This window comes from Cervus canadensis, chromosome 22 (assembly GCF_019320065.1).
Source record: "Cervus canadensis isolate Bull #8, Minnesota chromosome 22, ASM1932006v1, whole genome shotgun sequence".
NCBI lineage: Eukaryota > Metazoa > Chordata > Mammalia > Artiodactyla > Cervidae > Cervus > Cervus canadensis.
Window position 1 is genome coordinate 47487543 of NC_057407.1, and position 25374 is coordinate 47512916.

Below are 25374 nucleotides of genomic sequence, written 5' to 3' on the forward strand. Positions count from 1 at the left end.
TGCTTATTTGGGAAAAGCAAAGGAAAGACGGCGTGAGAAAGCCTTGTGCCATGGCACAAAAGGGAGACTTTCTCATTATTCCTTTACCCCTCCCTTGACAGGTACACACACAGGGGCAGGCCTGTGGAATCTGTCCCCAGCCTGTACCTGAAGCAGGAAGCCACCCACACCAGTGGACACCTGAGCTAAAGAATGTGGGCAGCATGGAGGTGAGTGGTACCCTTTCCCACTCCTGGCCCTCACAGACACGACCCACCCCCACATCCCAATCAGATGACTCCTCGCTATCCCCAGAGGTCAGCAGAGACATCAAGGACCGCTCTCCTCCAGGCTTAGGCCCATGGGTCCTCTGGACACAGTGAATTTTGACCTAGTCATCTCAAGTAAAACATGGTACCTTTATTGGAATGAATCATATGCTAGCTCCCTGAGAGGTGGGGCCATGTCTAAATCTCCAGGGCTGGCCTTGGAGCAGGACTGACCCTGCCACCCAAGTTGGAACAGGCCTAAAATTCACAGCCCCATATCCAGCCCCTCCGCTCCCACCCGAGATCATCCGAAGGCCTGGTCCTCAGTCCTCCTCTTTGTCTATTTTTTCATCTTTAGATTGCAAAGATGGGCTGGAGAGACTATCTTGGTCCATGCTCGTCAACCTGGAGTTGAGAATGGTGTTCTTGGCCACTTCCTCCGTCATGTCGTCACTTAACATGTCCTCATTCGAGAGTTCCTCGCTTAGGCTCCTGAAGAAACCATTGGAGAAAAAGTCTGAGCTGTATCCTTTTAGGAGCTGAGAAAACAGGCCCGGCCTGGCTCTGCATTCCTGAGGGGCAGGGCTTTCCCGTGCCTTGGGGGGTCCCTAGCTAAGCTTCTCCATGAGCCTAGGAGGGGTCCTCGCCTCCAGAATCAGGCCTGTTATGTCTCCCAACCCTAGTCAGACCCGTCACTCTTCTGCATCTTTGGGATGCTGTTTACCATCTTTATCACTGGCATTTACTGAGCACTTGCCTTGTGCCACTGTGCCAACCACTCTATTATTTATTTATTGAATTTTGTTTTTTGGCATCACCACATGGCTTGTGGGATTTTAGTTCCCCGACCAGGGATGGAAGCCCAGGTCCTTGGCAGTGAGATCACAGGGTCCTAACTACTGGAATGGCAGGGAATTCCCGCCAACCACTTCATTTGGGTTTAACCTTCCCAATTCCTATGAGAGAGGAAGGCAAGGTTCTGTGTCTTTACCTCTCCACGCCTCAGTTTCCTCATCTGTAAAATGAGGGACAGTGACAGGACCTACCTGTCACTACTGCATGTGGTGATTTTTAGGACAAAGGTGGAAAGGCATGCAACTAGAACAGGCCCTGACACATAGGAAATGCTCCATACACGTTAGCTCTTGTTATTATTATGTCATCATCCCATGTTGCAAATACTGAATCTCAGAGGTAGTAGGTAACCTCCCTATGCACATACTAGCAAATGTTATCAGGGACAGAGATCCAGGCTCTCTGGCTCCGGAGCCTGTGCTTTTAGTTACCGTCCTAACTAACTAAACACTACTATGTCCCTCTGCTGCTTGCCACTCCCCCTCTCTACAACGGACCAAACGCCTATTCATCCTTCAAAGCCCTACTCAAATATCCATTCCTCTGGGAAGCCTGCCCCAAATCCCTAAACTAGAGTTCCTCCCTCCTGGGGTTCCTATAGGTCCTGTATATTCCTGTGTCAGAGTCCATTGGTGAAAACTGTTTGCATATCTGTCTCCCTTGCTCAAGCCCGGGAACTCTTACCTTTGACAGCCCAGCTCTGGTACCATGCCTAGCTCAGGGGCTGTCAGTGAGAGTTTGAAAAAGGAGGCGGGAAGTAGGATGATGGTGGGGAGGAGGACTGAGGAAGCCAATGGCAGAGGCCCCTATGCTATGAGCAGAGGGCACTGGAAGACATCAAGCAGCCTCTGCCCCTCTCTGTTGCTCAGGTCCAGAGAGAGAGTTGTGGGCTCTGCTGGCCTAAATCCTAGAAGGAGTGTTTCTACCAATCCTGACAAGCCTTTTCCAGGGCACTTAAGAGACCAGAGACCAGAGAGCCCATGAAACAAGCTGGGTGGAGCCCATTTCCCAAGCAGGGTCCTGGGCTATTGGGGCCAAGAGGCCAGAGTCATAAATCAAGACTGGGTCCCTTTGGTGACTTCCCTGGCTGTCCACAGGTTAAGAATCCACGTTTCCACTGTAGGGTGCATGGGTTCAACGCCTGGTCAGCGAACTAAGATCATCCATGCTGTGCGGTGGTATGGTAAAAAAAAAAAAAAAAAAGATCATAATAAAAGACTGGGTCCTTTTTGAGGAACTGAGAGTTCAGAAGGGAATGGAGAAGTACTTAGGAAGCTGATTTCAAGCCAGTCCCCTGTGCCCTGGGAAGGGAGGAAGCCCAGAGCATCGCCACGGGCATCACCCCAGTGTAGGCAGGCATCAGGGGCTGAGGAAAGAAGGTCTGGCCCACACTGGGTCAGGAGAGCCAGACAGAATGGGAGCTGGCAGAGGCTGGGCTGGACCAAGGCAGGTGGCAGCATCCAGGAGAGCGAGGGAGTCTGCTGTGAGTAGAGAGTAGCCTTTGTATCATAGGCCTTCTGGCAGCGGGGTGGCGATGGATAGTGTCTGACATGCTCTCATGGCCAACGGCTTAAAAACCAGGCCCTGTTCTGGCCAGAGTCTAGCAGCCACACACACCTACCTTGACTGTGGGGTAATGTGCTCCAGGGTATCAGGCAGGGGCTGATCTTGCATTTCTGGCAAATTGGAGCAGTAGAACAAAGCCACGGAAGCCGAGAGGGAGCAGAGAATGACGGGTAGGATGGCAATGTTCTGGTGGATGAGTGTCACAGAAAAGATGCCTCCAGCCGCCCAGATCAGAGACACTAGACCCAGACCTGTCGCCCTGGAAGGGGAGGTGAGAGTTCATTTGGAGGCTTTTTGGGCCCAGCGACTGGACTGGGTGGGAAAAGCAGCTTCCCCAAATCCCACACCCTCATCTCCACCCTGCCCAACTCACTGTGCAACCTTGGAGAATTTAGTTCCTTGTTATTGCAAAGGTAGGTAGTAATTTTTTATGGAGCCAGGAGTGGGAGAATTATAAGGCTCAAACACCATAGTATGGGTGTGTGAGGGTGGGTGGGGAGGGGGATACTACAGCCATCATCAAGGGTTCCTCTGGAGAAGGGCCTGAACCCCAGAGTGGCCCAGACACAGTTTAGATAGTCAGTGGCAGTCAGGGACTGGAGTCAGACAGCCTAGGTCCAAGTCCCACTTGTGCCATCTGCTATGTCTGACCTTGAGCCAGTGCCCTTACTGCTCTGATTTCATGTCTGAATTAGGTGTGATGATGGTGTGAGGGGGACATTTTGGGTGAAAGTTAAATGGAGTAACCCATGTAAATTGCTTAGCAGCATGCCTGTCACCAGATGAATGCCCAATCTCAGCTGCCGTTATTCATCCTATTATTGCCCACCCCCGACCGCACCCCGCCCCCACCATCATCCACCAGGCCCCCCTACCTGATGATGGTGGGGAGGAGTTCAGAAGTGTAGATGTAGAACATGGTGATGGAGGCGGCCAGGTTGAACTCTCCAAGCAGGGTTATCAAGATCACGAGGGATTTCAACTCTGTGGCCAGACAATGCAGCCACCTGAGTCTGTGGCCACCCTCCCCTTGGGGCAGGTGGGGGAGGCCTGCCCCCTGGCCCTCCCTCAATCCCCCTCAGAAGGCATCTGGACAGTCCACCCCTGCCACCTGGTCAGCTGGTCAGCAGACTCAGAGGAGGGTCAGTCTGCTAGAGGGAATAAGTACATCCGCTGGGAGAGTTGGTCAGTGGAGTGGGACCCCTGTGGGCTCTCAGGCCATCACCTACTGTGTGGACTCAGCTCCTGCATCCCTGCCTCCAGGCTCTCTGTGATCTGCCACATGTTCACCCAGATCCAGCGTCCCCCGCCCCACCGCCTGCTCCTTCTGGAGCATCCATTCAGCCCCAGGCTGGCACCTTAAGTGCCGGGCTGCCTGCTCAGGGCTCTCCCCACTTCTCCTTCATTCTCTGCCAGGTAGAGAGGGGCAAGGGGGTATTTAGTCCCTGGGGCCTGAATGGCTAGACATTCCAGGATGCCCAACTCTGGGGAGCCAGATTATACATTGGAAGAGGAAGAAATGATCTCTGGAAACCCCATTCCTCAGGTCTAGGGGAGTTGAAACCCCCGGCTCACTGACCTGGGGCCAGGAGTTCCAGCTCCTCCCCTACTAGCCTCTGCCGGACCCTGCCCTAGGCCTCCTCCCCGTGCCCAACTCCAGGCCTGGCTTCACTTGGCTCTGGGATGAAATTGGAGACCTAGTTTTATTTACTGGGGATTTTCCTCCTAGTTTGTCTGGTTTCAGACAGCTCTGCTTAACTCCTTATAGACCCACATTTTAAAAAAGCCACTGAACAATGGAAACTGAATAATGGCTTTGTTTCTTCCGTTTTGTTTTAGCCAGTCAACACTGCAAACAGCAGGAGAGGGAGAGAAAGGGTCCAGGTCAAGACACACAAAATTGCAGCCCGCAGGGAGAGTGAGGGAGCTCCATGAGGCAGATCCTGGACACCGCCTCCCCAACCCTGGCCCCAGAGGCTGAGGGGGCTCCTGTGGTAGCCATTCTGATCAGGTAAATGAACGCTGACATCTTAATGTCCACATCCTCAGCCCTGCCACATTCTTCCAGCCTTGTGACCTGGGGCATATGCATTGTTCTAGGACTCTTTGCAATTTTGAAAATATTGAGAGTCCCCCCTCCCGTCTCCTTCCCTGGCTCTGAATTGACAGGGCATGGGGCACGGGGCCCCCTTGGGAATGAGTGGCCTCCATGAAAGTATTGTTCCTGAGGGTTTGGCCCAGTGTTAGGCTCAATCTACAGTGCACAGCTGAGTTTTTCCTGGTGAGGCTACAGATGACATAGGGCTGGGGTAGCAGTTGAAGACTGCCTCTGTTCACATTTAATTATTGATGTGGGCAGGACTCGAGGGGAAGAAGGCTGCCCGCTCTCCTGCCCAAGGACGATTCCTCTGAACAGCACCTCTTCTCCTCCCAGGGCCCTGGGACCTTCCAGTGCCTTGTCCTGGGAGGCCCCTCTTCACCCAAGAGGGCAGTGCTCTAGAGAATGGTCCCTACTCAGGAAGTGCTAGGGCCACTCTAGGGCTGGCGGGCTGTGGATGCAAGAGGCTGACTCCCAGGGTGTTGTGTTGGCTGGATAGGGGCAGGAGGCACGAGGTAGGGATTCGAGGAAGCTAGAAGGTTGGGGGGTGCCATCAGGGAGGCAGAAAGAGGGGTTGTGGAGGCTGTACCTGATGGGAGCATAAGGCTAAGGAAGCACATGGTGGCTCCTTGGAACAAAGTCATAATCAGGGTTCCTCTCCTCTTAAACTGCTCGAGGAGAAAGATGCAGCAGAGCCGAGCGGGCACCTCCATCATGCCAGGAATCACTTGTGAGAGGTAGATGTCCATGCCCAATTCCCTTATCTTGAAGCCCAGCGTGTAATAGTTGCAACCGATAGCAAACCTGGAATTCATTACCGGAAGAGAGAGACTCTCCGAGAAAGACACACAGAAAGCCAGGAATGAAGACAGGCAGAGGAGAGCGTGGCAGGGTGGCCGTGGAGGACAGGAGCAAACATGGGGATCTGGGTTCTGCGGGCTGCACCAGGGTTCTCAGGCCTTGCTCCCCCACTGGCCCCCCAACATCTATTTTCTCCCTGGATCCCTGAACTGCAAGCCCATTTGCAGTCCCCACTGCCAGCCCGGGGTACTCACCACATGCTGCACATCACCAAGGTCAACTTGCGGAGGTACCTGTTGCTATAGAAGTCCAGGATAGAGGCCGAAGCCACCTTCTTTCCAGGCAGTTGCAACTACAGGACAAGCAGGACCAGCCACATGCAGGGCCAAGACCCCAGCTTGCTCCCCGCCAGCAGGACTCACGAGGTCCCCTGCCCTCTGCCTCCCAGGACCAGCCTGGCTTCTGGCTTTTCCCTGGCAGGGTTCCATTTTGCTGTCACTATTCTCCTCGAGCAGTGGGCTGGGGACACCCTCTGGGCCGAGGTCCCACCTGAAAGGATGAGGAGGGAAGAGGCCCCTAATGTAGCCCCCGTCCCCGGGCCCCAACTCCAGGCCAGAGGTCTCTTACCTTATCCAGCAGACTTAAAGGAATGGTCTTTTTGTTCACAGCAGCTGCATAGCACAGCATTTTCTTGGCCTCCTCCAGCTTCCCTTTCATTATCAGCCACCGTGGGGACTCTGGGAGAATCCTGCATTGCCCATCCCTCTCTTACCCATCACTCCAAGATGCCCCGCAGACCCAAGTTGGTCCCATCCCAGCCTCAGCTGTGGACATTCTATTCCAGCATGAGGTGACTCAGATGTTGGAGGCTTTGAAGGTGACCATCATCCTCGGACTTCCATGCCCACCCCTGCCCAAGCCATTCACAGTATCCACCACTGCCCAGTGACACCCCAGCCCTGGCTGCTTCTGCACCACAGCTTCTGTCCCCCTCAGCCACCCCTAACAGCTATTTTCTACCTTAGGGGTTGTCCCCACCTGCCCAGACATACTGAGGACACGTCCCTCTGCGTCCACATCCTCTGTTAGAGCCTCGTTCTCGTAGCTGGGGATTCTCCTGTTTCCTATCTCCTAATAGCCTGGAGAGTATGGGAGGCAGGACCCCAGTTTTGAGCGCAGGGCCCAGCCCCTTCCTGGGTGAATGGAGGTCTCTACTCTGGCCCACTTCCTCCTGGTCACATCTCCCATTGCCTTTGACCTCAAAATAACCCTAGGTCCTTGGTTCTTCCTAATCCTTCCAAGTTGAAGAACCTACACAGCTTAACATTTAAAGCACTTCTTAAGTGTCCTTATTTTATCAGTCTGTTAATCCTCTGCCCAAACCCAGATCTAGTATGATTATTCCCATTTTATTCTCAGCCTCAGGGCCTAGTGGCTTGCCCAAACTCACAGAGGCAGAGCTAGTATGAACCCCAGTCCCCTGGAAAGGCACTCTTAACAAAACTTTGCCATCAGCCCCTGCTGATTTTTTGTAACTGTTCCTCTTCCTGTCTCAGCCTGGACTCTGTGGCTGGTCACTGTACACACACACCCAGGACTCTAGAGACAACTTCATCCCCTCTGCCTGCCCCTGCTCCTGTTCCCCCTCCAGCCCTCCAAGGGACCAGCAAGCAGTTACCCTGTTATCCTCCTCCATTCTAAGGCTACAAAACGGTCCTCAAGTCATTAAACTGGGATGTCTCCAGAAAGATGGGAGATTGACCACATGCCTACTAAAAATGAGGAGTGAGGGACTTCCTTGGTGGTCCAGTGGCTAAAATTCCATGCTCCCAATGCTCGGGTTTGAACCCTCATAAGGGAACTAGTTGCTCAGTCATGTCCAAATCTTTATGAGCCCATGGACTATAGCCCACCAGGCTCCTCTGTACATGGGATTCTCCAGGCAAGAATACCAAAGTGGTTGCCATTTCCTTCTCCAGGGGATCTTCTGGACCCAGGGATTGAGCCTGATCCCACATGCTGCAACTAAGAGTTTGCATGCCTCAAGGAAAAGGGAAGATCCCGCATGCTGCAACTAAGACCTGGCACAATCAAATAAATTATTTTTTTTTAAAAAGGAGTGAAAAAAGATACCAACCCCCACGTAGGAGAGATGGGAAGAAAGATTTAGCAAGTACATGAAGCCCAGAGTGGATGGGGTGGGCCGACTGGGTAGGCAACGCCCCCGCCACACAGCTGGAGTAGCAAGGGGCCAGAGAACCTCACTCCTGGCTTCCGAGGACCCTGGAGACTCCAGTCCTCGGAGGTGGAGTAGTTGGCACTGAAAGCATAGGAGAGGCTGAAACTAAGGAGGACCCCGTGAGGACCCTGGGTATGGAAACCTTTCTGTGTCCCCCGTTTCTTGTTTGTAGGGAACAGACTCCAACCTCCATAAGTGTCCCTGAATTCCAATGGACTAATCAGGGAAGGAGCAGCCAAGAAACAGCAGTGCAGATGTGGGGCAGGGTCCTGGTTCAGCCTCAAGGGATACATATAACAGTATCTTTTGAGTTCTTTATAAAGGCCCCAGTAAATGGAAGCTGTCAGCATTCTTCATTCCAAAGAACACTACCTAAGGCCCAATTAAAGGAACCAGAGAAGCTCATCAAAAGATTACTTGAGGACGTCCTTGGTGGTCCTGTGGCTAAGACTCTGTACTCCCAATGCAGGGGGCTGGGTTTGACTCCTGGTCAGGGATCCCACATGCCACAACTAAAAAGATCCCATATGCTGCAACAGATTTGGCACAGTCAAATACATCAAACAAACAAACAAACACATATATGTGTGTGTGTGTGTGTGTGTGTGTGTATGTTTTAATATTACCTGAAACCAGATTAGAGGAGTATAGGTCCTGCACATACCCTAATTTTATCAGCAACTCTGCCCTTGAACCATTACTATAAAACTCCTCGTTGAATCTTCTCGGGTTGGGACACAGTTTCTGGGGCAGGAGCCTGGTTGTCCCCCATTTTGTCTGGCAAAGCAATAAGGCTTATTCTTTTCTGTTTCACTCAAAACTGTGTCTCTAAGATTTGATTTGGAATTGGTGCGCAGAGGCTGAGTTTTCAGCATCAAGGCTGAGGAACAAGGAAAGTGAAATGAAAAAATGAAATCAGAAAAAAAGGAAGAATGGAATATAATGTGGAACTTTTTTACCTGAAATTTCAGCTGAATTCCTAAAGCTGGTAAAAATGTCTGATACCCTCACCTTCTAAAGAGAGGTGTTACCACCTTCAGGATAGCCCTTATTATTTAAAAAACAAAAAACAAAAAACCATGGCCCGGTGGCCATCTTCCTTTGCCAACTAGAAGGGCTAGAAATTTCCTGTTCGTGGAAGTGAGAGAGTCTTGAATCTCTTCCCCTCCCCATGTTGCTCATCTACTCATGAAAGACACGGTCTTCAAGTCATCTACTCAAGCCTGATGAAAGGCACAGTCTTGGAGAAAGGGAGTCTGTCCTTACATTCTGTGGCAAGATGATCATTGCTTCACCCAGCACTGCCAAACCCTTAACACGGTGATTTCAGTTTACTCCCTCTCTGCCTTCTCTTCTGTTCCTCTACTTTTGCCACCTGGATGACTCTCTTTTTTTCAGTGCCTCCTCACTCCTCAACCTCCTCTGGCTCCACAGAAGCCACCTCAAGGTCACCAAGACCAACAGATGCTTCTCACCTTTCTTGCCTTCAACTCTGACCATTCCCTAATCCTTAAACTCTTGCCTTTCAACATTTTTTTCTTCTGGTTTTCTGACCACCTCTCTGACATCTCTTTGAGGATCTCCTCTGATGGCACTAATGCTGGGGTTCCAGAGGCTCTGCCCTTTGAGAGCCTTCTCATCTCATACACTTTCTCCCAGGGAAAATCCCATGCACTCCAACCCTTCACGGACTCCCCATCCTCCTAGTCTCCAGCCCATCAGACCCATCCTTGTGCATGTCCTGTATTTGTTTGCTCACCAGATATAGCAGATGAGGGGGAATACAGGTGTTCCGCCCACCAGAAACATTAGCCGCCAGTGGGGAAGGCTGTAGGCAAGTCCTGTCAGGAAAACGACTCCCATGGAAAAAAAGCAGTGTCCCAGGATGAAGGCGTGGGCCCGGTGCATGCCCATTAGCCACTCAGTGACTATGCAGAGGACAAAATCATAATCAGCTCAAGGTTCACAAGGCTGCCCTCACACCCAGCCTTCTGAGATGCCCCAGCTCTGCTCAGGGACTGGTGTTCTTCTGCCTGCTTGGGATCTGGGTCCAGAGACAGCACTTCAAAGCCACAGAGAGTGCCTCAGTGTGCCCAGGGCACATTGCAGGCCCCTTGCCTGAGCTCCCAACCACAGAGGTAGCCTCCACTTTGTTCTCAACCTGGCAGTTCCCTCCAAACACCTCCGGCCTGACCACACACCTATCACTGAGAAGGCCTGGTCCTAGGCACAGGACTTCACATGTGGCCTGACACACGCAAGGCGTCACTGTCCTTGTCTTGGCTCTTAGTGCATCACTGCTTTGGCCACTTAAAGCTCAGCCTCTGTGGAGGACCCAGTTCCCTCTGGCTGGGACTCTGGAAATTTCCCAGTGAGAAGTGGGAGCGGAGTTCCCCAGCAGGTTTCATACAAGGCCATGGCAGCAATAAATGTATGGGTGCATGGGAGTTTTGCATCACAGGTTGGGGGGTGGGGCGGGGCAGAAATCCCAGCTCTTTCACGTAACTACCGTGTGACTCTGAGCAAGTTGGCTAACTTCCCAAGGTTCAAATATCTTCCTCAGCTAAAGGAATAACAGAATAGCCCCTGCTGAATAGACAGTTGCCAGGATGAAAGGAGTCAGTACGTGCTTCCTAGCTACCTGGGCTTTCTTAAGAGTTGAATAAGCATAAGCCATGTAGGTGAAGTAAGGAGTGTGAAGGGGGAGATGTGCGGGGTACCAGGGGGATGATGGTACAAGGGCAATGTGGGCACGGACTTCCTGGCATCCCTAAGCCTCCACTGGCTGCCAGGTTGGGCCACAACCCCAACTGTCCGGTGGGTTCCCAGCAGGTGCGCGCCGGCCCCGCCCCGCCCCAGCGCCCCGCCCCCAGCGCCCCGCCCCCAGCGCCCCGCCTCACGTAAAGCTGAGCTGCCGATGGTGTAGCCCATCACGGCCTGGGACACACAAAAGCGGAAGAATATATACTGGTTAAAGCTGCTGACAAAGGCTGTCCCGAAGCCGAAGATGGCCAGCTCCAGCAGCGACAGCAGGATGGTGGGGTAGCGGCCCAACCTGCATAAGTGGAAGGGCGCTTGCGCCGAGACCGTGGATCTCTGCGGGTGGCCCCACTCCGCACTCAGGACCAGATCCTGAGCCGTCCACCCGCCCCTGGAGTGCCCCTACCCTTGTCTCCCTTAATTTGCGACTCATTGGCTCTGAATGGCCACGAAGAAGAAGGAGGGATGTCCCAGGGCCCAAAGGAAGGACTTACTTGTCAGTTATGAACCCGAAGATGACAGCCCCCGTCAAGAGCCCAGCCAAGAACACGGTATACACGATTTCGTTGCTTGTTTCGTTGCCACACACCAAGTCAAACTGGGGGTTATATGCAGGGATTGGCCACAGGCCTCCACCCAGGGCCTTCTAGGTCCAGAGACTGAGCCTCCACCCAGGGTGGGCTTTTAGGCAAAAGGGGCCAGGGACAATGGCAGGTAACTTGTGTGCAGCAGGCATCATCTGTGTTACCTCTGTGTCCCACCTACATCTAGCAGACTCGAGGAATTAGGCCTGGGGAGAGAGACTGGAGACACAGACCAAGGAAGGGGATAGATGGACAGGTAACTGAGCAAAGGCCAGAAACGCCAAAGACTCTTTCCCAAATACAGATGCTAGGCTCCTGGCTAGAGAATCAGATTGGGCAGGCCTATGCTGTGAAAGGGCCAGGTAAGAAATTGTTAGGCTGAGAAATTGTTAAGAGGTACCAGATCAAAGCTGTTCTTTCCCCAATTCTCTAACTTTTGTGATTTCAGAAGGTGGAGCCACAACTCCAGTTTCCTGGACAGATGGCAAACACTGCCACCTGCCCCTACTCCCCAGCCTACTCTAGCTTCCTGGCTAAGGTCGGTAAGCCTAGGACTGGGCAGAAGGAATCCTGTTTCTGCCCTGGCCGTGCTTCTGCGGGGTGACCTCGGGCCGAATGCTTCACCTTCGTGGGTCTCAGCTTTCCCCCCACTGTTCAGTGAGGGTGAAGGCACATCTCTGGGGACCTGGGGTAGCTTCAGGCAACTCAGGACAAGGCATACCTCATTTATCAGTGACCGCCTCTTGCTCTCAGGATAGATCCACCCATTTTGACATGAGTCTGTGTGATTGAGGTCAAATTGGATGACAGAATCCAGATCCCAGTCCACAGGCACATACATGAGGCAAGTCAGGAAACTGCCATTGGGTGCACGGGGCAAGGTCATATTCATCTGCTCAGCCTCTGACAGGTTTCTGTCCACTGCCAGTATCCAGCTGGTGTTGCAATAGGGCTTTTGGGGTGCGAACATGAAGATATCAGCAAACATGAAGAAGGAGGACAATAAGTTGGGAATGAAGCTGAGGGCCACCAGCCTCCGCTGGAATGTGCCAAACTCCCCCACCACATCCATGATGTTGGCTAATTTATCATCCTGGGCATCTATGGCCCTCAATCTCTGTAATAGCATATCCAGAGAACAGCAACGGGGGCTTTCTGCGCCATCCTGTTGGTGGAGGTTCCTGGGATGAGGATGGGATTTGAACTCTATCTTGAGGCTCTTTTTCTTTGCCATCTCTGCAAAGAAAGGATGCAGCTCAGTCTTCACTGCAACCACTTTTCAGAACATCAGAGACCAATGTGGGAGCCACTGGCCAGAAAGTGGCCTCTCTGGCTTGCAAACAGTTTGGATCCCAACCTCAATGGCCTCTGTAGTTCCCTCCTCTGTTTTGGAAATTTCTTAATTTGTCCCCCATTGTCCCACCCGTTGCTGACATGTAGAGCACTTAAGATTTTTTAATGTGTTAGAAAATGCTCTGTTATCATCAATTCTGTTATCATGAGTGGCTAAGTCCTGAGGAGCTCCCCTGCAACTTCCCCACAGTAGAAACTTTGTTTACACACACACACACACACACACACACACACACACAAAGCCGAGGCACCACCAGTCTTGCAAAAGATAGGAGAGGTCTCCGGGGATCATTGCTTTAAAAAAAAAAAAAAAATTGGCTTAGAAGTGGCCATGAACTGAGGCCAAGGTGGGTGGTGAGAAGCCTTGGCTGCAGAAGTGGGGAACCAGGAACGGTGCCATGGGGTGCCAAAATGGTAGGGTATTGGACAGCAGTAGCGTGCCAAGCTGGAAAGGCAGGCAAAGGGGAAGAGTGAGGTAGGAAAACTGACTGTAGGGATATTACCTTGGAACAGCAGCAAGGGAGTGGGGGGACCTAAGCTTAAAGCTCTGTTTTGAGCAGAAACCCTCAGCAGGGCTGAAGAGATCTTGGGTTGGGGGACCACTTGGCTATCAGCAAACGTAGGTGCAAGTCTACTCGGAAGGAAAGTTTCTCCAAGCTAAGCTGGCAAGGCTCTCACAGATTAAGATCAAGTCAAGGACTCGAAACAAATATTATCAAATCCTTGAGACGTTAAGTCACTCTGAGAGTAGGAGATGGAAATTACAATTACGGAGATGGACTTACAGTTAGAGGCAAATAGCAGATACCTTTGGAGTAAAGACACAACTTCTAAAGTTAAAAACTACTGAATAACAAGTTGTTGTTCAAATAAACACCCTAAAGGGAATATTAAATAGATTCAACACAAAGATGAATGAGACAACAGAAGAGGACTTCCCTGGTGGTACAGTGGTTAAGAATCTGCCTGTCAGTGCAGGAGACACAGGTTCAATCCTTGGTCTGCGAAGACTGCACATGCCGTGGAGAAACTAAGCCTGTGTACAATTATTGAGCCTGTGCTCTAGAGCAAGAGAAGCCACAGCAAGGAAAAACCTGTGCACCACAACTAGAGAGTAGTTCTGCTCTCTGTAACTAGAGATGCCTGTGCAGCAACGAAGATCCAGTGCAGCCAAAATAGTAAATTAAAAAAACAAAAAAGAAGATAGACGATTTAACATGTATCCAGTTGCAGGCTCAGTGGGAGAAAGAGAGAAGTGATATTTAAGGAGATAAAAGCAATCATTTTCTAAAACTTGAAAAACACAAATCCTTAGACTCAGGAAACAGCATATCCCACTCAGGATAAATATAAGAGAAATCCACAGCTGCAGAGCACCAGTGACAAAGAAAAGATCTTCAAAAACATCTAGAGAGAAGATAGCTCAGTTCACTCAGTTGTGTCTGACTCTTTGCAACCCCATGGACTGCAGCATGACAGGCCTCCCTGTCCATCACCAACTCCCGGAGCTTGCTCAAACTCATCTCCATTGAGTCAGTGATGCCATCCAGTCATCTCATCCTCTGTCGTCCCCTTCTCCTCCTGCCTTCAATTTTTCCCAGCATCAGGGTCTTTTCAAATGAGTCAGTTCTTCGCATCAGGTGGCCGAAGTACTGGAGTTTCAGCTTCAGCATCAGTCCTTCCAATGAATATTCAGGACTGATCTCCTTTAGGATGGACTGGTTGGATCTCCTTGCTGTCCAAGGGACACTCAAGAGTCTTCTCCAACACCACAGTTCAAAAGCATCAATTCTTCAGCACTTAGCTTTCTTTATAGTCCAACTCTCACATCCATACGTGACTACAGGAAAAACCACAGCTTTGACTAGACAGACCTTTTTCGGCTAAGTAATGTCTCTGCTTTTTAGTATGCTTTCTAGGTTGGTCATAGCTTTTCTTCCAAGGAGCAAGTGTCTTAATTTCATGGCTGCAGTCACCATCTGCAGTGATTTTGGAGCCCAAAAAAATAAAGTCTGACACTGTTTCCATTGTTTTGCCATCTATTTGCTATGAAGTGATGGGACCGGATGCTATGATCTTAGTTTTCTGAATGTTGAGTTTTAAGCCAACTTTTTCACTCTCGTCTTTCACTTTCATCAAGAGGCTCTTTAGTTCTTCACTTTCTGCCATAAGCGTGGCCATCTGTGCATGTGAGGTTATTGATATTTCTCCCAGCAAATCACTTCAGTATTCTTGCCTTGAGAACCCCATGAACAGTATGAAAAGGAAAAAAGATATGACACTGAAAGATGAACTCTCCAGGTTGGTAGGTGTCCAATATGCTACTGGAGAAGAGTGGAGAAATAACTCCAGAAAGAATGAAAAGATGGAGCCAGAGCAAAAACAATGCCCAGCTGTGGATGTGACTGGTGATGGAAGTAAAGTCCAATGCTGTAAAGAACAATATTGCATGGGAACCTGGAATGTTAGGTCAATGAATCAAGGTAAATTGGAAGTGGTCAAACAAGAGATGGCAAGGGTGAACATTGGCCTTTTAGGAATCAGTGAACTAAAATGGACTGGAATGGGCGAATTTAACTCAGATGACCATTATATCTACTACTGTGGGCAAGAATCCCTTAGAAGAAATGGAGCAGCCCTCATAGCCAACAACAGAAAGACGACACATCATGAACAAACGCAGTCTTCTGTTAAGAAACAAAAGTTGTGGACAATATATTGGGAGAATTTTTTTTACTTTCTTTTTGGAGGAATTTTATACTAAAACTGACCAAATCCTTTTTGTGTAAGATAAGACATTTGAACCATTGAGATCCAAGTTGTGATTTGAAGCTTGTTATATTTTTCTCCTTTTTTCCCAGCCTACTCTCCCAGCTTCATTTGTAGTTACTCTATTCCATCTACAGAGGGTTGTGGTCACCCTGGGTTACCTAACAAAACACTATGAACTTTTGTGTTTACATTCCTGCTCTTCTTCTTAGCTGCTGAACTTATGTATATCTGCCTGTTACATTTTTTATAAGGGTGAAATGTTACCACTACTTTAATTACTGTTTTAAATAGCTTTATAATGTTGAAGAATCACTGTTTAAGATTTTTGACTCTTCTTTTATTTAAAGAAACACAAGTTGTTAAGCAACAAGGAAACCAGGAAGAGTGAAGAGTATCTTCAACACGTTGACAGGAAATAACAGCCAACCTAAAACTGCTTACTCAACAAAATTATCTGTCAAGAAGTAGAGTAAAATACAGTTATAGTCAAATATTGAGGCAGCAATACATCTGATGGCACTTCTAAAGGATAAGGAGGAGGATGTGCTAAATAAAACAAAATGTATATGAAAATGCAAAATCCTTAAATAATACAAAAGTCAAGCAAATGGTTTTGGTGGAAATTGCCAGGCAGCCTAGTGGTTAAGACTCTGAGTGTTCACTGCCAAGAACCTGGGTTCAATCCCTGATCTGGGAACTAACATCCTGAAAGCTGTGTAGCATGGCCAAAAAAAGAGAATAGTTTGGAGCAGGGATATACAGTGTAGTGAAAAAGGAGTCCAGAAACTGTGTAAAAGAGGAACTCATTAATAAATGGGTCTTAAACCATTGGGGGAAAAGAAAACAAAGGATTAGGAGGAAGAAAATTATGTCAGAACAACCTGAGATGCAGTGGTGAGCAATCAGATATTCATTGCATTAAATAGTAAAAGCTCTGTTCAATTGTGGAATTAAAAAAACAAGATAAAATGGTGGGTAGCAAAAATATATGTTAGGATAGGTATGACCAGAACCTAGGTTATCTTAAAATCTTTCTATTGTTCAAGGTACAGGAGAAAGATGCCAACATTTCAAAGTTACTTTTTTTTTTTGGCTGTGCTGCCTGGCTTGCAGGATCTTAGTTCCCCAACCAGGAATCAAACACATGTTCCCTGTAGTGGAATTGCAGCATCTTAACCACTGGACTGCCAGGGAAGTGCCTCAAAGTTACATTTGCATTTGATAAAAATTTTAAGGATGACCACTATAATAGTATAGCTAGGAAAGAGTAGTGTAAAAAGATAGACTTAAAAAAAAAAGAAAAAAAGAAATAAATAAAAAGATAGACTAAAGGGACAAACAAAACCCAAACCTCAGTCCAGAAAAAGCGAAGAAAAGAAAAAAGAAATGTAGAAAAAGTGGATTTCAATAAATGTGATTGGAAGAATGAATCAAAGTACATTGATTATCACTGGTTAGTAATGCAGAAACATGGGTTCCATGGGTTTGATCGCTGGTTGGGAAACTAGGATCCCACATGCCACAAGAGAAGCCCTCAAGGGCTATAACAAAGACCCCACATGATGCAACTAAGAACTGACACAGCCAAATAAGCAAATAATGAAAACCACAAAGTCCAAAAAGAACAGTCATTTAAAAAACATATATATAGTTGGTTTCATCTTTCTAAAAATCAAATTAATATGCTGTTTTAAACAGGGCAGCCAATATTTCCCCATCTTCCCAGAACATACCCATTTTCTGTCTTTTATGCTTCTGTAATAAATCATAGTGCCCCCTTTCCCTCCCACAGGTGTCTTTATTTTGATGACAAATGGTCACTCTGCAAAAGTGAGAGTCGTTCAGTTGTGTCCCCATGGACTGTAGTCCTTCATGAGCCTCTGTCCATGGAATTCTCCAGGCAGGAATACTGGAATGGGTAGCTGTTCCCATCTCCAGGGGATCTTCCCAACCCAGGGATCGAACCTGGGTATCCTGCATTGCAGGTGGATTCTTTGCCAGCTGAGCTACAAGGAAAGCCCACTCTGTAAGAAGGTACACTTAAAGCATACAGTCATGAAAGGCTGAGAGTTAAAGGATGTAAAATTATATTAGGCCAACGGTAATCAAAAGAAATATAACTTAGCTATACTATTACAAACAAATCCATAAAGTATCATTTAGAATAGAGAGATTCATTATCTAAAGACAAAAGATTCAGTATACCAAAAAATTAAATATATATGAACCCAATAAATGTCTTCAAATATATAAAACAATAATGAGTATAACTCACAGGAGAAACTGACAGCTCCAATATCATATGGAGAAATTTTAATGTACCTTTTTCAAGGGGTCAAAAACTTGGCAAAAAAAAAAGAAACAAAAAAACTTGGCAAAGACATAGATTAATAATATAACAAGCTTAAACTAATGACCATTTATACAATTCTGCATCTAACAACTAGAGAATACATATTTTTCTCAAGCCTACCCAGAGCATTTGCAAAACTTTATCATGCACTAGGCAATAAAGCAAGCCTCGACAGATTTCAAAAAATCACTTCAGTCACTCAGTTGTGTCCGACTCTTTGTGACCCCATGGACTGCAGCATGACAGGCTTCCCTGTCCATCACCAATTCGTGGAGCTTGCCCAAACTCATGTGCATCAAGTCAGTGATGCCATCCAACCATCTCATCGTCTGTCGTCCCCTTCTCTTCCTGCCCTCAATCTTTCGCAGCATCAGGGTCTTTTCAAATGAGTCAGTTCTTCACATCAGGTGGCCGAAGTATTGGAGTTTCAGCTTCAGCATCAGTCCTTCCAATGAATATTCAGGACTGATCTCCTTTAGGATGGACTGGTTGGATCTTGCTGCCCAAGGAACGCTCAAGAGTCTTCTCCAACACCACAGTTCAAAAGCATCAGTTCTTCAGCGCTCAGCTTTCTTTATAGTCCAACTCTCACATTCATACATGACTACTGGAAAAACCATAGCTTTGACTAGACAGACCTTTTTCAGCAAAGTAATGTCTCTGCTTTTTAGTATGCTTTCTAGGTTGGTCATAGCTTTTCTTCCAAGGAGCAAGCATCTTCTAATTTCATGGCTGCAGTCACCATCTGCAGTGATTTTGGAGCCCAAAAAAATAAAAAAAGTCTGACACTGTTTCCATTGTTTTGCCATCTATTTGCTATGAAGTGATGGGACCAGATGCCATGATCTTAGTTTCCTGAATGTTGAGTTTTAAGCCAACTTTTTCACTCTCCTCTTTCACTTTCATCAAGAGGCTCTTTAGTTCTTCTTCACTTTATGCCATAAGGGTGGTGTCATCTGCATATCTGAGATTATTGATAATTCACCCAGCAATCTTGATTCCAGCTTGTGCTTCGTCCAGTCCAGCATTTCGCATGATGTACTCTGCATATAAGTTAAATAAGCAGGGTGACAATATACAGCTTTGATGTACTCCTTTCCTGATTTGGAACCAGTCTGTTGTTCCATGTCCGGTTCTATCCGTTGCTTCTTGACCTGCATACAGATTTCTCAGGAGGCAGGTCAGCTGGTCTGGGATTCCCATCTCTTTAAGAATTTTCCACAGTTTGTTGTGATCTACACAGTCAGTGGCGTTGCCTTAATCAATAAAGCAGAAGTAGATGTTTTTCTGAAATTCTCTTGCTTTTTCTATGATCCAGCAGACATTGGCAATTTGATCTCTGGTTCCTCTGCCTTTTCTAAATCCAGCTTGAACATCTGGAAGTTCATAGTTCACATACCGTTGAAGCCTGGTTTGGAGAATTCTGAGCATTACTTAGCTAGAGTGTGAGATGAGTGCAATTGTGCAGTCGTTTGAACATTCTTTGGCATTGCCCTTCTTTGGGATTGGAATGAAAACTGACCTTTTCCACTCCTGTGGCCACTGCTGAGTTTTCCAAATTTGCTGGCATATTGAGTGCAGCACTTTAACAGCATCATCTTTTAGGATTTGAAATAGCTGAGCTGGAATTCCATCATCTCCACTAGCTTTGTTCATAGTGATGCTTCCTAAGGCCCACTTGACTTCACATTCCAGGATGTCTCGCTCTAGGTGAGTGATCACACCATCGTGATTATCTGGGTCGTGAAGATCTTTTTTGTACAGTTCTTTGGTGTATTCTTGCTACCTCTTCTTAATATCTTCTGCTTCTTAGGTTCCTACCATTTCAGTCCTTTATTGAGCCCATCTTTGCATAAAATGTTCCTTTGGTATCTCTAATTTTCTTGAAGAGATCTCTAGTCTTTCCCATTCTATTGTTTTCCTCTATTTCTTTGCACTGGTCACTGAGGAAGGCTTTCTTATCTCTCCTTGCTATTCTTTGGAACTCTGCATTCAAATATGCATATCTTTCCTTTTCCCCTTTGCCTTTTGCTTCTCTTCTCAGCTATTTGTAAGGCCTCCTCAGACAACCATTTTGCCTTTTTGCATTTCTTTTTCTTGGGGATGGTCTTGATCCCTGTCCCCTGTACAATGTCACAAGCCTGTTCTTCAGGCAGTCTGTCTATCAGATCTAATCCCTTAAGTCTACTTGGCACTTCCACTGTATAATCGTAAGGGATTTGATTTAGGTCATTCCTGAATCATCTAGTGGTTTTCACTACTTTCTTCAATTTAAGTCTGAATTTGGCAAGAAGGAGTTCATGATCTGAGCCACAGTCAGTTCCTGGCCTTGTTTTTGCTCACTGTATACAGCTTCTACATCTTTTCAAAGAATGGGCATCATATAGATCTTTTTTTTTTTTTTTCTTTTTGGCTAGCTGTGTAGCATGCGGGATCATCCTGACCAGGATCAGGGATTGAACCCAGGTCCCCTGCAGTGGGAGAGTGGAGTCTTAACCACTGGATCACCAGGGAATTCCTAGACCTATCTTCTGACTGTTGTTGTTTTTAGTCACTAAATCGTGTCTGACTCTCTGCGACCCCATGGACTGTAGCCCTCCAGGCTTCTCTGTCCATGGATTTCCCAGGCAAGAATACTCGAATGAGTAGGCATTTCCTTCTCCAGGGTCTCTTCCTGACCCAGGGATCGAACCTACCTCTCCTGCATTGACAAGTAGATTCTTTACTGTTGAACCACCAGGGAAGTCCCATCTTCTGACTATGATGTAATTAAATTAGAAATCACTAACAAACAGTTAATTTAAAATATATATTTCATACAGGTGTAATAAAGTTACACTAATCCATCACAGTCTGCTTTCCATCCTGGGATCCCTCCAGCTTTTAAATAATTTTTTTTAAATTTGTATATGGTATAGCTCATTCTTTGGGCTGTAAAGTTCTATGGGTTTTGACAAATGTGTGGAGTCATATATCCACCGTCAGTATCAGACAGACGTCTCACTGCCCTAAAGGAATCTGTTCTCCACTTATTAAACCCTCCTCTCTCCTCTCAAACCCCTCGCAACCACTGATCTTTTTTACGGTATATCTTGCTTTTTCTGCAGTGTCATAGATGTGGAGTTATAGCATATATAGCCTTTACAGACTGGCTTCTTTCACTCAGCAGTATGCACTGAAGGGTCCTTTACACCTTTTCATGGCCTAATAGCTTGTTGTTGTTTTTTTTTTTTTTAATCAGTGGATATTATTTTTCAGTATACACATGTACTACAGTTTGTTTTTTCATTTTTTTCATTCATGTATTATTGAGGGATATCTCAGTTGTTTCCAGTGTTTGGCAGTTGTGAATAAAGCTGCTATAAATATTTGCATGCAGGTTTTTCTGTGAACATAATTTTCAAATAGGTTGTGTAAATACCTAGGAACACAAATGTTGGGTCATATGGTAAAACTATGTTTAGCTTTGTAAGAAATTGGAAACTGTTCCAATGTGGCTGTACTATTTTGCACTCCTACCAGCAATGAATGAAAATTCTTGTTGTACTGCATTCTTGCCTGATAATGGTTTATTGGACTTTAGCCATAATAATAGATGTGTTCTTTTTTTCATTCTTTTAAACTGCAATTCCCTAATGACAAATAGGGCTTGCCTGGTGGCGCTAGTGGTGAAGAACCTACCTGCCAGTGGGTCAGTAAGATCCCCTGGAGGAGGGCATGGCAACACACTCCAGTATTCTTGCCTGGAGAATTCCATGGACAGAGGAGCCTGGCATCACAAGGAATCAGACATGATGGAAACAACTTAGCATGCATGCACAATGTCAAATAATGTTGAGTATCTTTTCATATGCTTATTTGCCACCATGTATCTTCTTTGCCCATTAAAAGAAAACTGGGATGGTTACTTCCTCATTGTTGAGCTTTGGGCTATTTGTATATTTTGGATACAAACCTTTTATTAGATGTGTTTTGCAAATATTTTCTCCAGTCTGTGGCTTGCCTTTTTATTATCTTAACAGCATCTTTTGCAGAGCACAAGTTTGTTTTAATCAAGTCCAACTTATCATTTTTTTTCTTTCATAGATTTTGCTTTTGCTGTTGTATCCAGTAATTCACTGCCAAACCTTTTAGATTTTCTCCTAGCTTGTCTTCTAGAAGTTTTATATAGTTTTGTGTCTATGACCATTTGGAGTTAATTTTTATAAAGAGTACAAGATCTGTGTTTACATTAATATTTTTTACACTGTATTTTTGCATATGGTCATTCAGTTATTCCAATACCATTGTTGAAAAGACCATCCTTTCTCCACTGGATTGCCTTTTTCCCTTAACCAGTTAACTATATTTATGCAGGCCTATTTCTGGACTTGTCTGTTCTCTTCATGTTTCTGTGTATCTATTCTTTTGCTGATACCATGTATTTTAATTATGGAAAACTTTACAGGAAGTTTTAAAATCAGGTCTTAAAAGCCTCCAACTTTGTTCTTTCTTATTATTGTGTTGAATATCTATTAATAGGTCTTTTGTCTTTCCATCTGAACTTTAGAATCAGTTTGCTGATATCTGCAAAACAGCTTGCTGTGCTTTTGATTGAGATTATATTGAATCTATAGATTAGTTTGGGAAGAACTGACATCTTAACAATATCTTCTAATCTAACAGAGTCTTCTAATCCATGAACATGTAATATACATATATTTTCTAAAATTTTATGAATACATATTTTAAGTTAATAAAAACTTTGAATATCTCAGAAGTCAAAGAAGAGATAATGAAAAATTTTACAATATGAAAAAGTTGAGTGATAATAACACAAATGCTTATAAGTGAAAATTATAAAACTTTATACCATTAATAGAAAATCAGAAAGACTGAAAATTAAAGAACTCTCATCATAAGAGAAAATAGAAAAGAGCAAACCCAAATAAAGGAAAAAGATTATAAAGTTAAGACAGAAATGGAAACAGTGAACCAAAACAGCCAGATATGGAAACACTGTGTCCATCAATGGATGAATGGATACAGATAACATGGTGTATTTCATTTCACACAATGAAATACTACTTAGCCACGAGGAAAAAGGGAAATCCTGTCATTTGTGACAACATGGATGGATCTCAGGGGCATTAACACTAGTCAACAGATAGAGAAGGACAAATACCACAGGGTTATCAACTTATATGCAGAATTTTTTTTTAAAAAGAGTCAGACTAGTGAAAACAAAGTGAAAGTGATTTCTGGGAGTGAGAGAAAAGAAAGAGGTTGGTAAAAGAATAATTACTTTCTACTATAAGATGAATAGGTCTGAGGATATAATGTAAAAAATGTGTCTATAGTGGATAACACTAGATTGCATAATTGAAATCTGCTAAGACAGCAGAACATAAAAAATTTCTCACGAAAAATCATAATAAATAAATAGGTAGGTAATGGAGTTATGAACTAGCTAGATAGAGTCCTTTATATACATACACACACACACACACACATATATTTATTTCTGAGTTTTCCATCCTGTTCCATTGATTTATATTTCTATTTTTGTGCCAATATCATACTGTTGTGATGACTGTAGCTTGGTAGTACAGCCTGAAGTCAGGAAGCCTGATTCCTCTAGCTCCATTTTTCATTTTCAAGATTGCTTTGGCTATTTGGTGGGGTCTTTTGTGTCTCCATACAAATTTTGAGATATTTTTGTTCTAGTTCTGTGAAAAATGCCATTGGTAATTTGATAGGGATTATATTGAATCTGTAGCTTGCCTTGGGTAGTATACTCATTTTGACAATACTGATTCTTCCAATCCATGAACATGGTATATCTTTCCACCTGTTTATGTCTTCTTCAATTTTTTTCATCAGCATCTTATAGTTTTCAGAGTACAGGTCTTTTGTCTCCTTAGATAGGTTTATTCCTAGATATTTTATTCTCTTTGATGCAATGGTAAATGGAATTGCTTCTTAAATTTCTCACGACTTAGTGACTGAAGGGCAACAACAAGCAAATATACTTGATAGCCCTTGGGCCACAACTAATGAGCCCCTGGGCTGCAACTACTGAAGTCCATGTGCCTAGAGCCTGTGCTCCACAAGAGAGGCCACCACAGTGAGAATCCCACACTGCAATTAGAGAGTAGCCCCCATTCTCCACAACACAGAAAGTCCATACGTAGTAATAACAACCCAGCAGAGCCAAAAATAAATAAATACAATAAATTTTAAAAACTTTTAAATTATAAATTTGACTACTCAAAAATGAAAATCGTGAAGTTAAAAAAAATCACACAACTGGGAGAATATATAACAAACATGCATCAGTGGGGGGGATAAAAGGATCAAGAATGTGTAAAGAGGCCACAAATCAATAATAAGACAATAGAAAAATGGCCAAAAGACATGAATGGGCTTTTCAATAAGAGAAAATTTAAACAAACATATGAAGATTTAATCTTCATATCTCTTTAATCTCTTCAATCTCTTTAATAATAAGGGAAATGCAAATCAAGACCATAATTTACACTTTGCTTGAGAAAATTTAAGAAGTCTGACAATACCCAATATCCATCTTTCTTATATTTCAGGCAGGAGTATTCATGGTTCCATTTTGGAAAACAATTTGGCATTGTCTCGTAGAGCTGAATATCCTCACACCTTGAGTGTGTGTGTGTTGTGTCCAACTCTTTACGACCTCATGGACTGTAGCCCTTCAGGTTCCCCTGTCCATGGGATTTCCCAGCAAGAATACTGGAATGGGTTGCTATTTCCTCCTCCAGCGGATCTTTCCCACCCAGGGATCAAACCTGTGTCTCCTGCGTCTCCGATATTGGCAGGCGGATTCTTTACTGCAGAGCCACCAGGGAAGCCCCAACCTCACACCTTATGACCCAGTTATTCTATTCCCACTTGTATACTCTGGGTAAACATTTGTACACATGATCCAAGAAGAGTATCAAAACATTCTTGACAATACATTCCAAATATAAGGGGGGGGGGGGAAGAGCCCAAAAGCCCCATCAAGAGAGGAATGGATAAACTGTCATATATTTCTCTAATGGCATGCAATACGGCAGTGAAAATGAGTAAACTTCAGTTATATCTCTCAAGATTTGACCAGCCATTGCTGGATTTGTAGATACAAGGGACCATTAGCCAAGGAATTGTGGGCAGTCTCAAGAGGCTGGAAGAGGCAAGGAACTACATTCCCTACTAGAGTCTCCAGAAAGGAATACAGCCCTGTGACACCTAATTTTAGCCAAGTAAGGCCTATTTTGGCCTTCTGACCTGCAAAACTATAATACATCTGTGTTGTTGAAAGCCAGTAAGTTTGTGGTAATCTGTCACAACAGCAACAGAAAACTAGCAGAGTGTGTACGTGTGTAAGGCTGGAGAGGGTGTCACGCAATAGAGGAGACTTCCTAGGGAGAGAGGGAAAGAGGGGAGTGAAGGAGGGAGGGACGGAGAGAACCTTTGTTTTGCTCACAAAGATTTGGTTTGGGGCCTGGAGCCAGCTTCTCTGGTAGAGTGCCCTTCGGTGTCCCCCGAGCATCACCTGAATGCCCAAGAGGGGCCTGACAGTCTGCAAGAACCTGAAGCACTTGTTCCCAAAGGTCTCCCACCAGGTGGACAGGCCCCAGCAACTGGTTCCCAATATAAAAATAGGAAACTGAGGCCTGGGATAGGGAGGTACAGCCAGGAGCAGCCCCCTTTCTGAGGGCAAGAAATGGCCAGATGACACATCTTAGAAC

The 25374-nt window shown here is 45.8% G+C and overlaps 1 protein-coding gene across 1 annotated transcript in view; it reads right to left on the reverse strand.

Moving 5' to 3' along the window:
* Positions 1-535: 535 nt before the first annotated feature.
* SLC22A14 (solute carrier family 22 member 14) overlaps positions 536-25374 on the reverse strand; it is a 28179-nt gene continuing 3340 nt past the window's right edge. Inside the window, exons 2-11 of the mRNA XM_043442330.1 lie at positions 11873-12387; positions 11062-11165; positions 10708-10862; positions 9567-9735; positions 6196-6316; positions 5823-5920; positions 5357-5571; positions 3545-3698; positions 2725-2928; positions 536-740 (exon numbers count right to left, since the gene is read on the reverse strand). Of these exons, the coding sequence (XP_043298265.1) occupies positions 572-740; positions 2725-2928; positions 3545-3698; positions 5357-5571; positions 5823-5920; positions 6196-6316; positions 9567-9735; positions 10708-10862; positions 11062-11165; positions 11873-12385 (1902 nt within the window). The 5' untranslated portion in view covers positions 12386-12387 and the 3' untranslated portion in view covers positions 536-571. The remainder of the gene's footprint in view (positions 741-2724; positions 2929-3544; positions 3699-5356; positions 5572-5822; positions 5921-6195; positions 6317-9566; positions 9736-10707; positions 10863-11061; positions 11166-11872; positions 12388-25374) is intronic.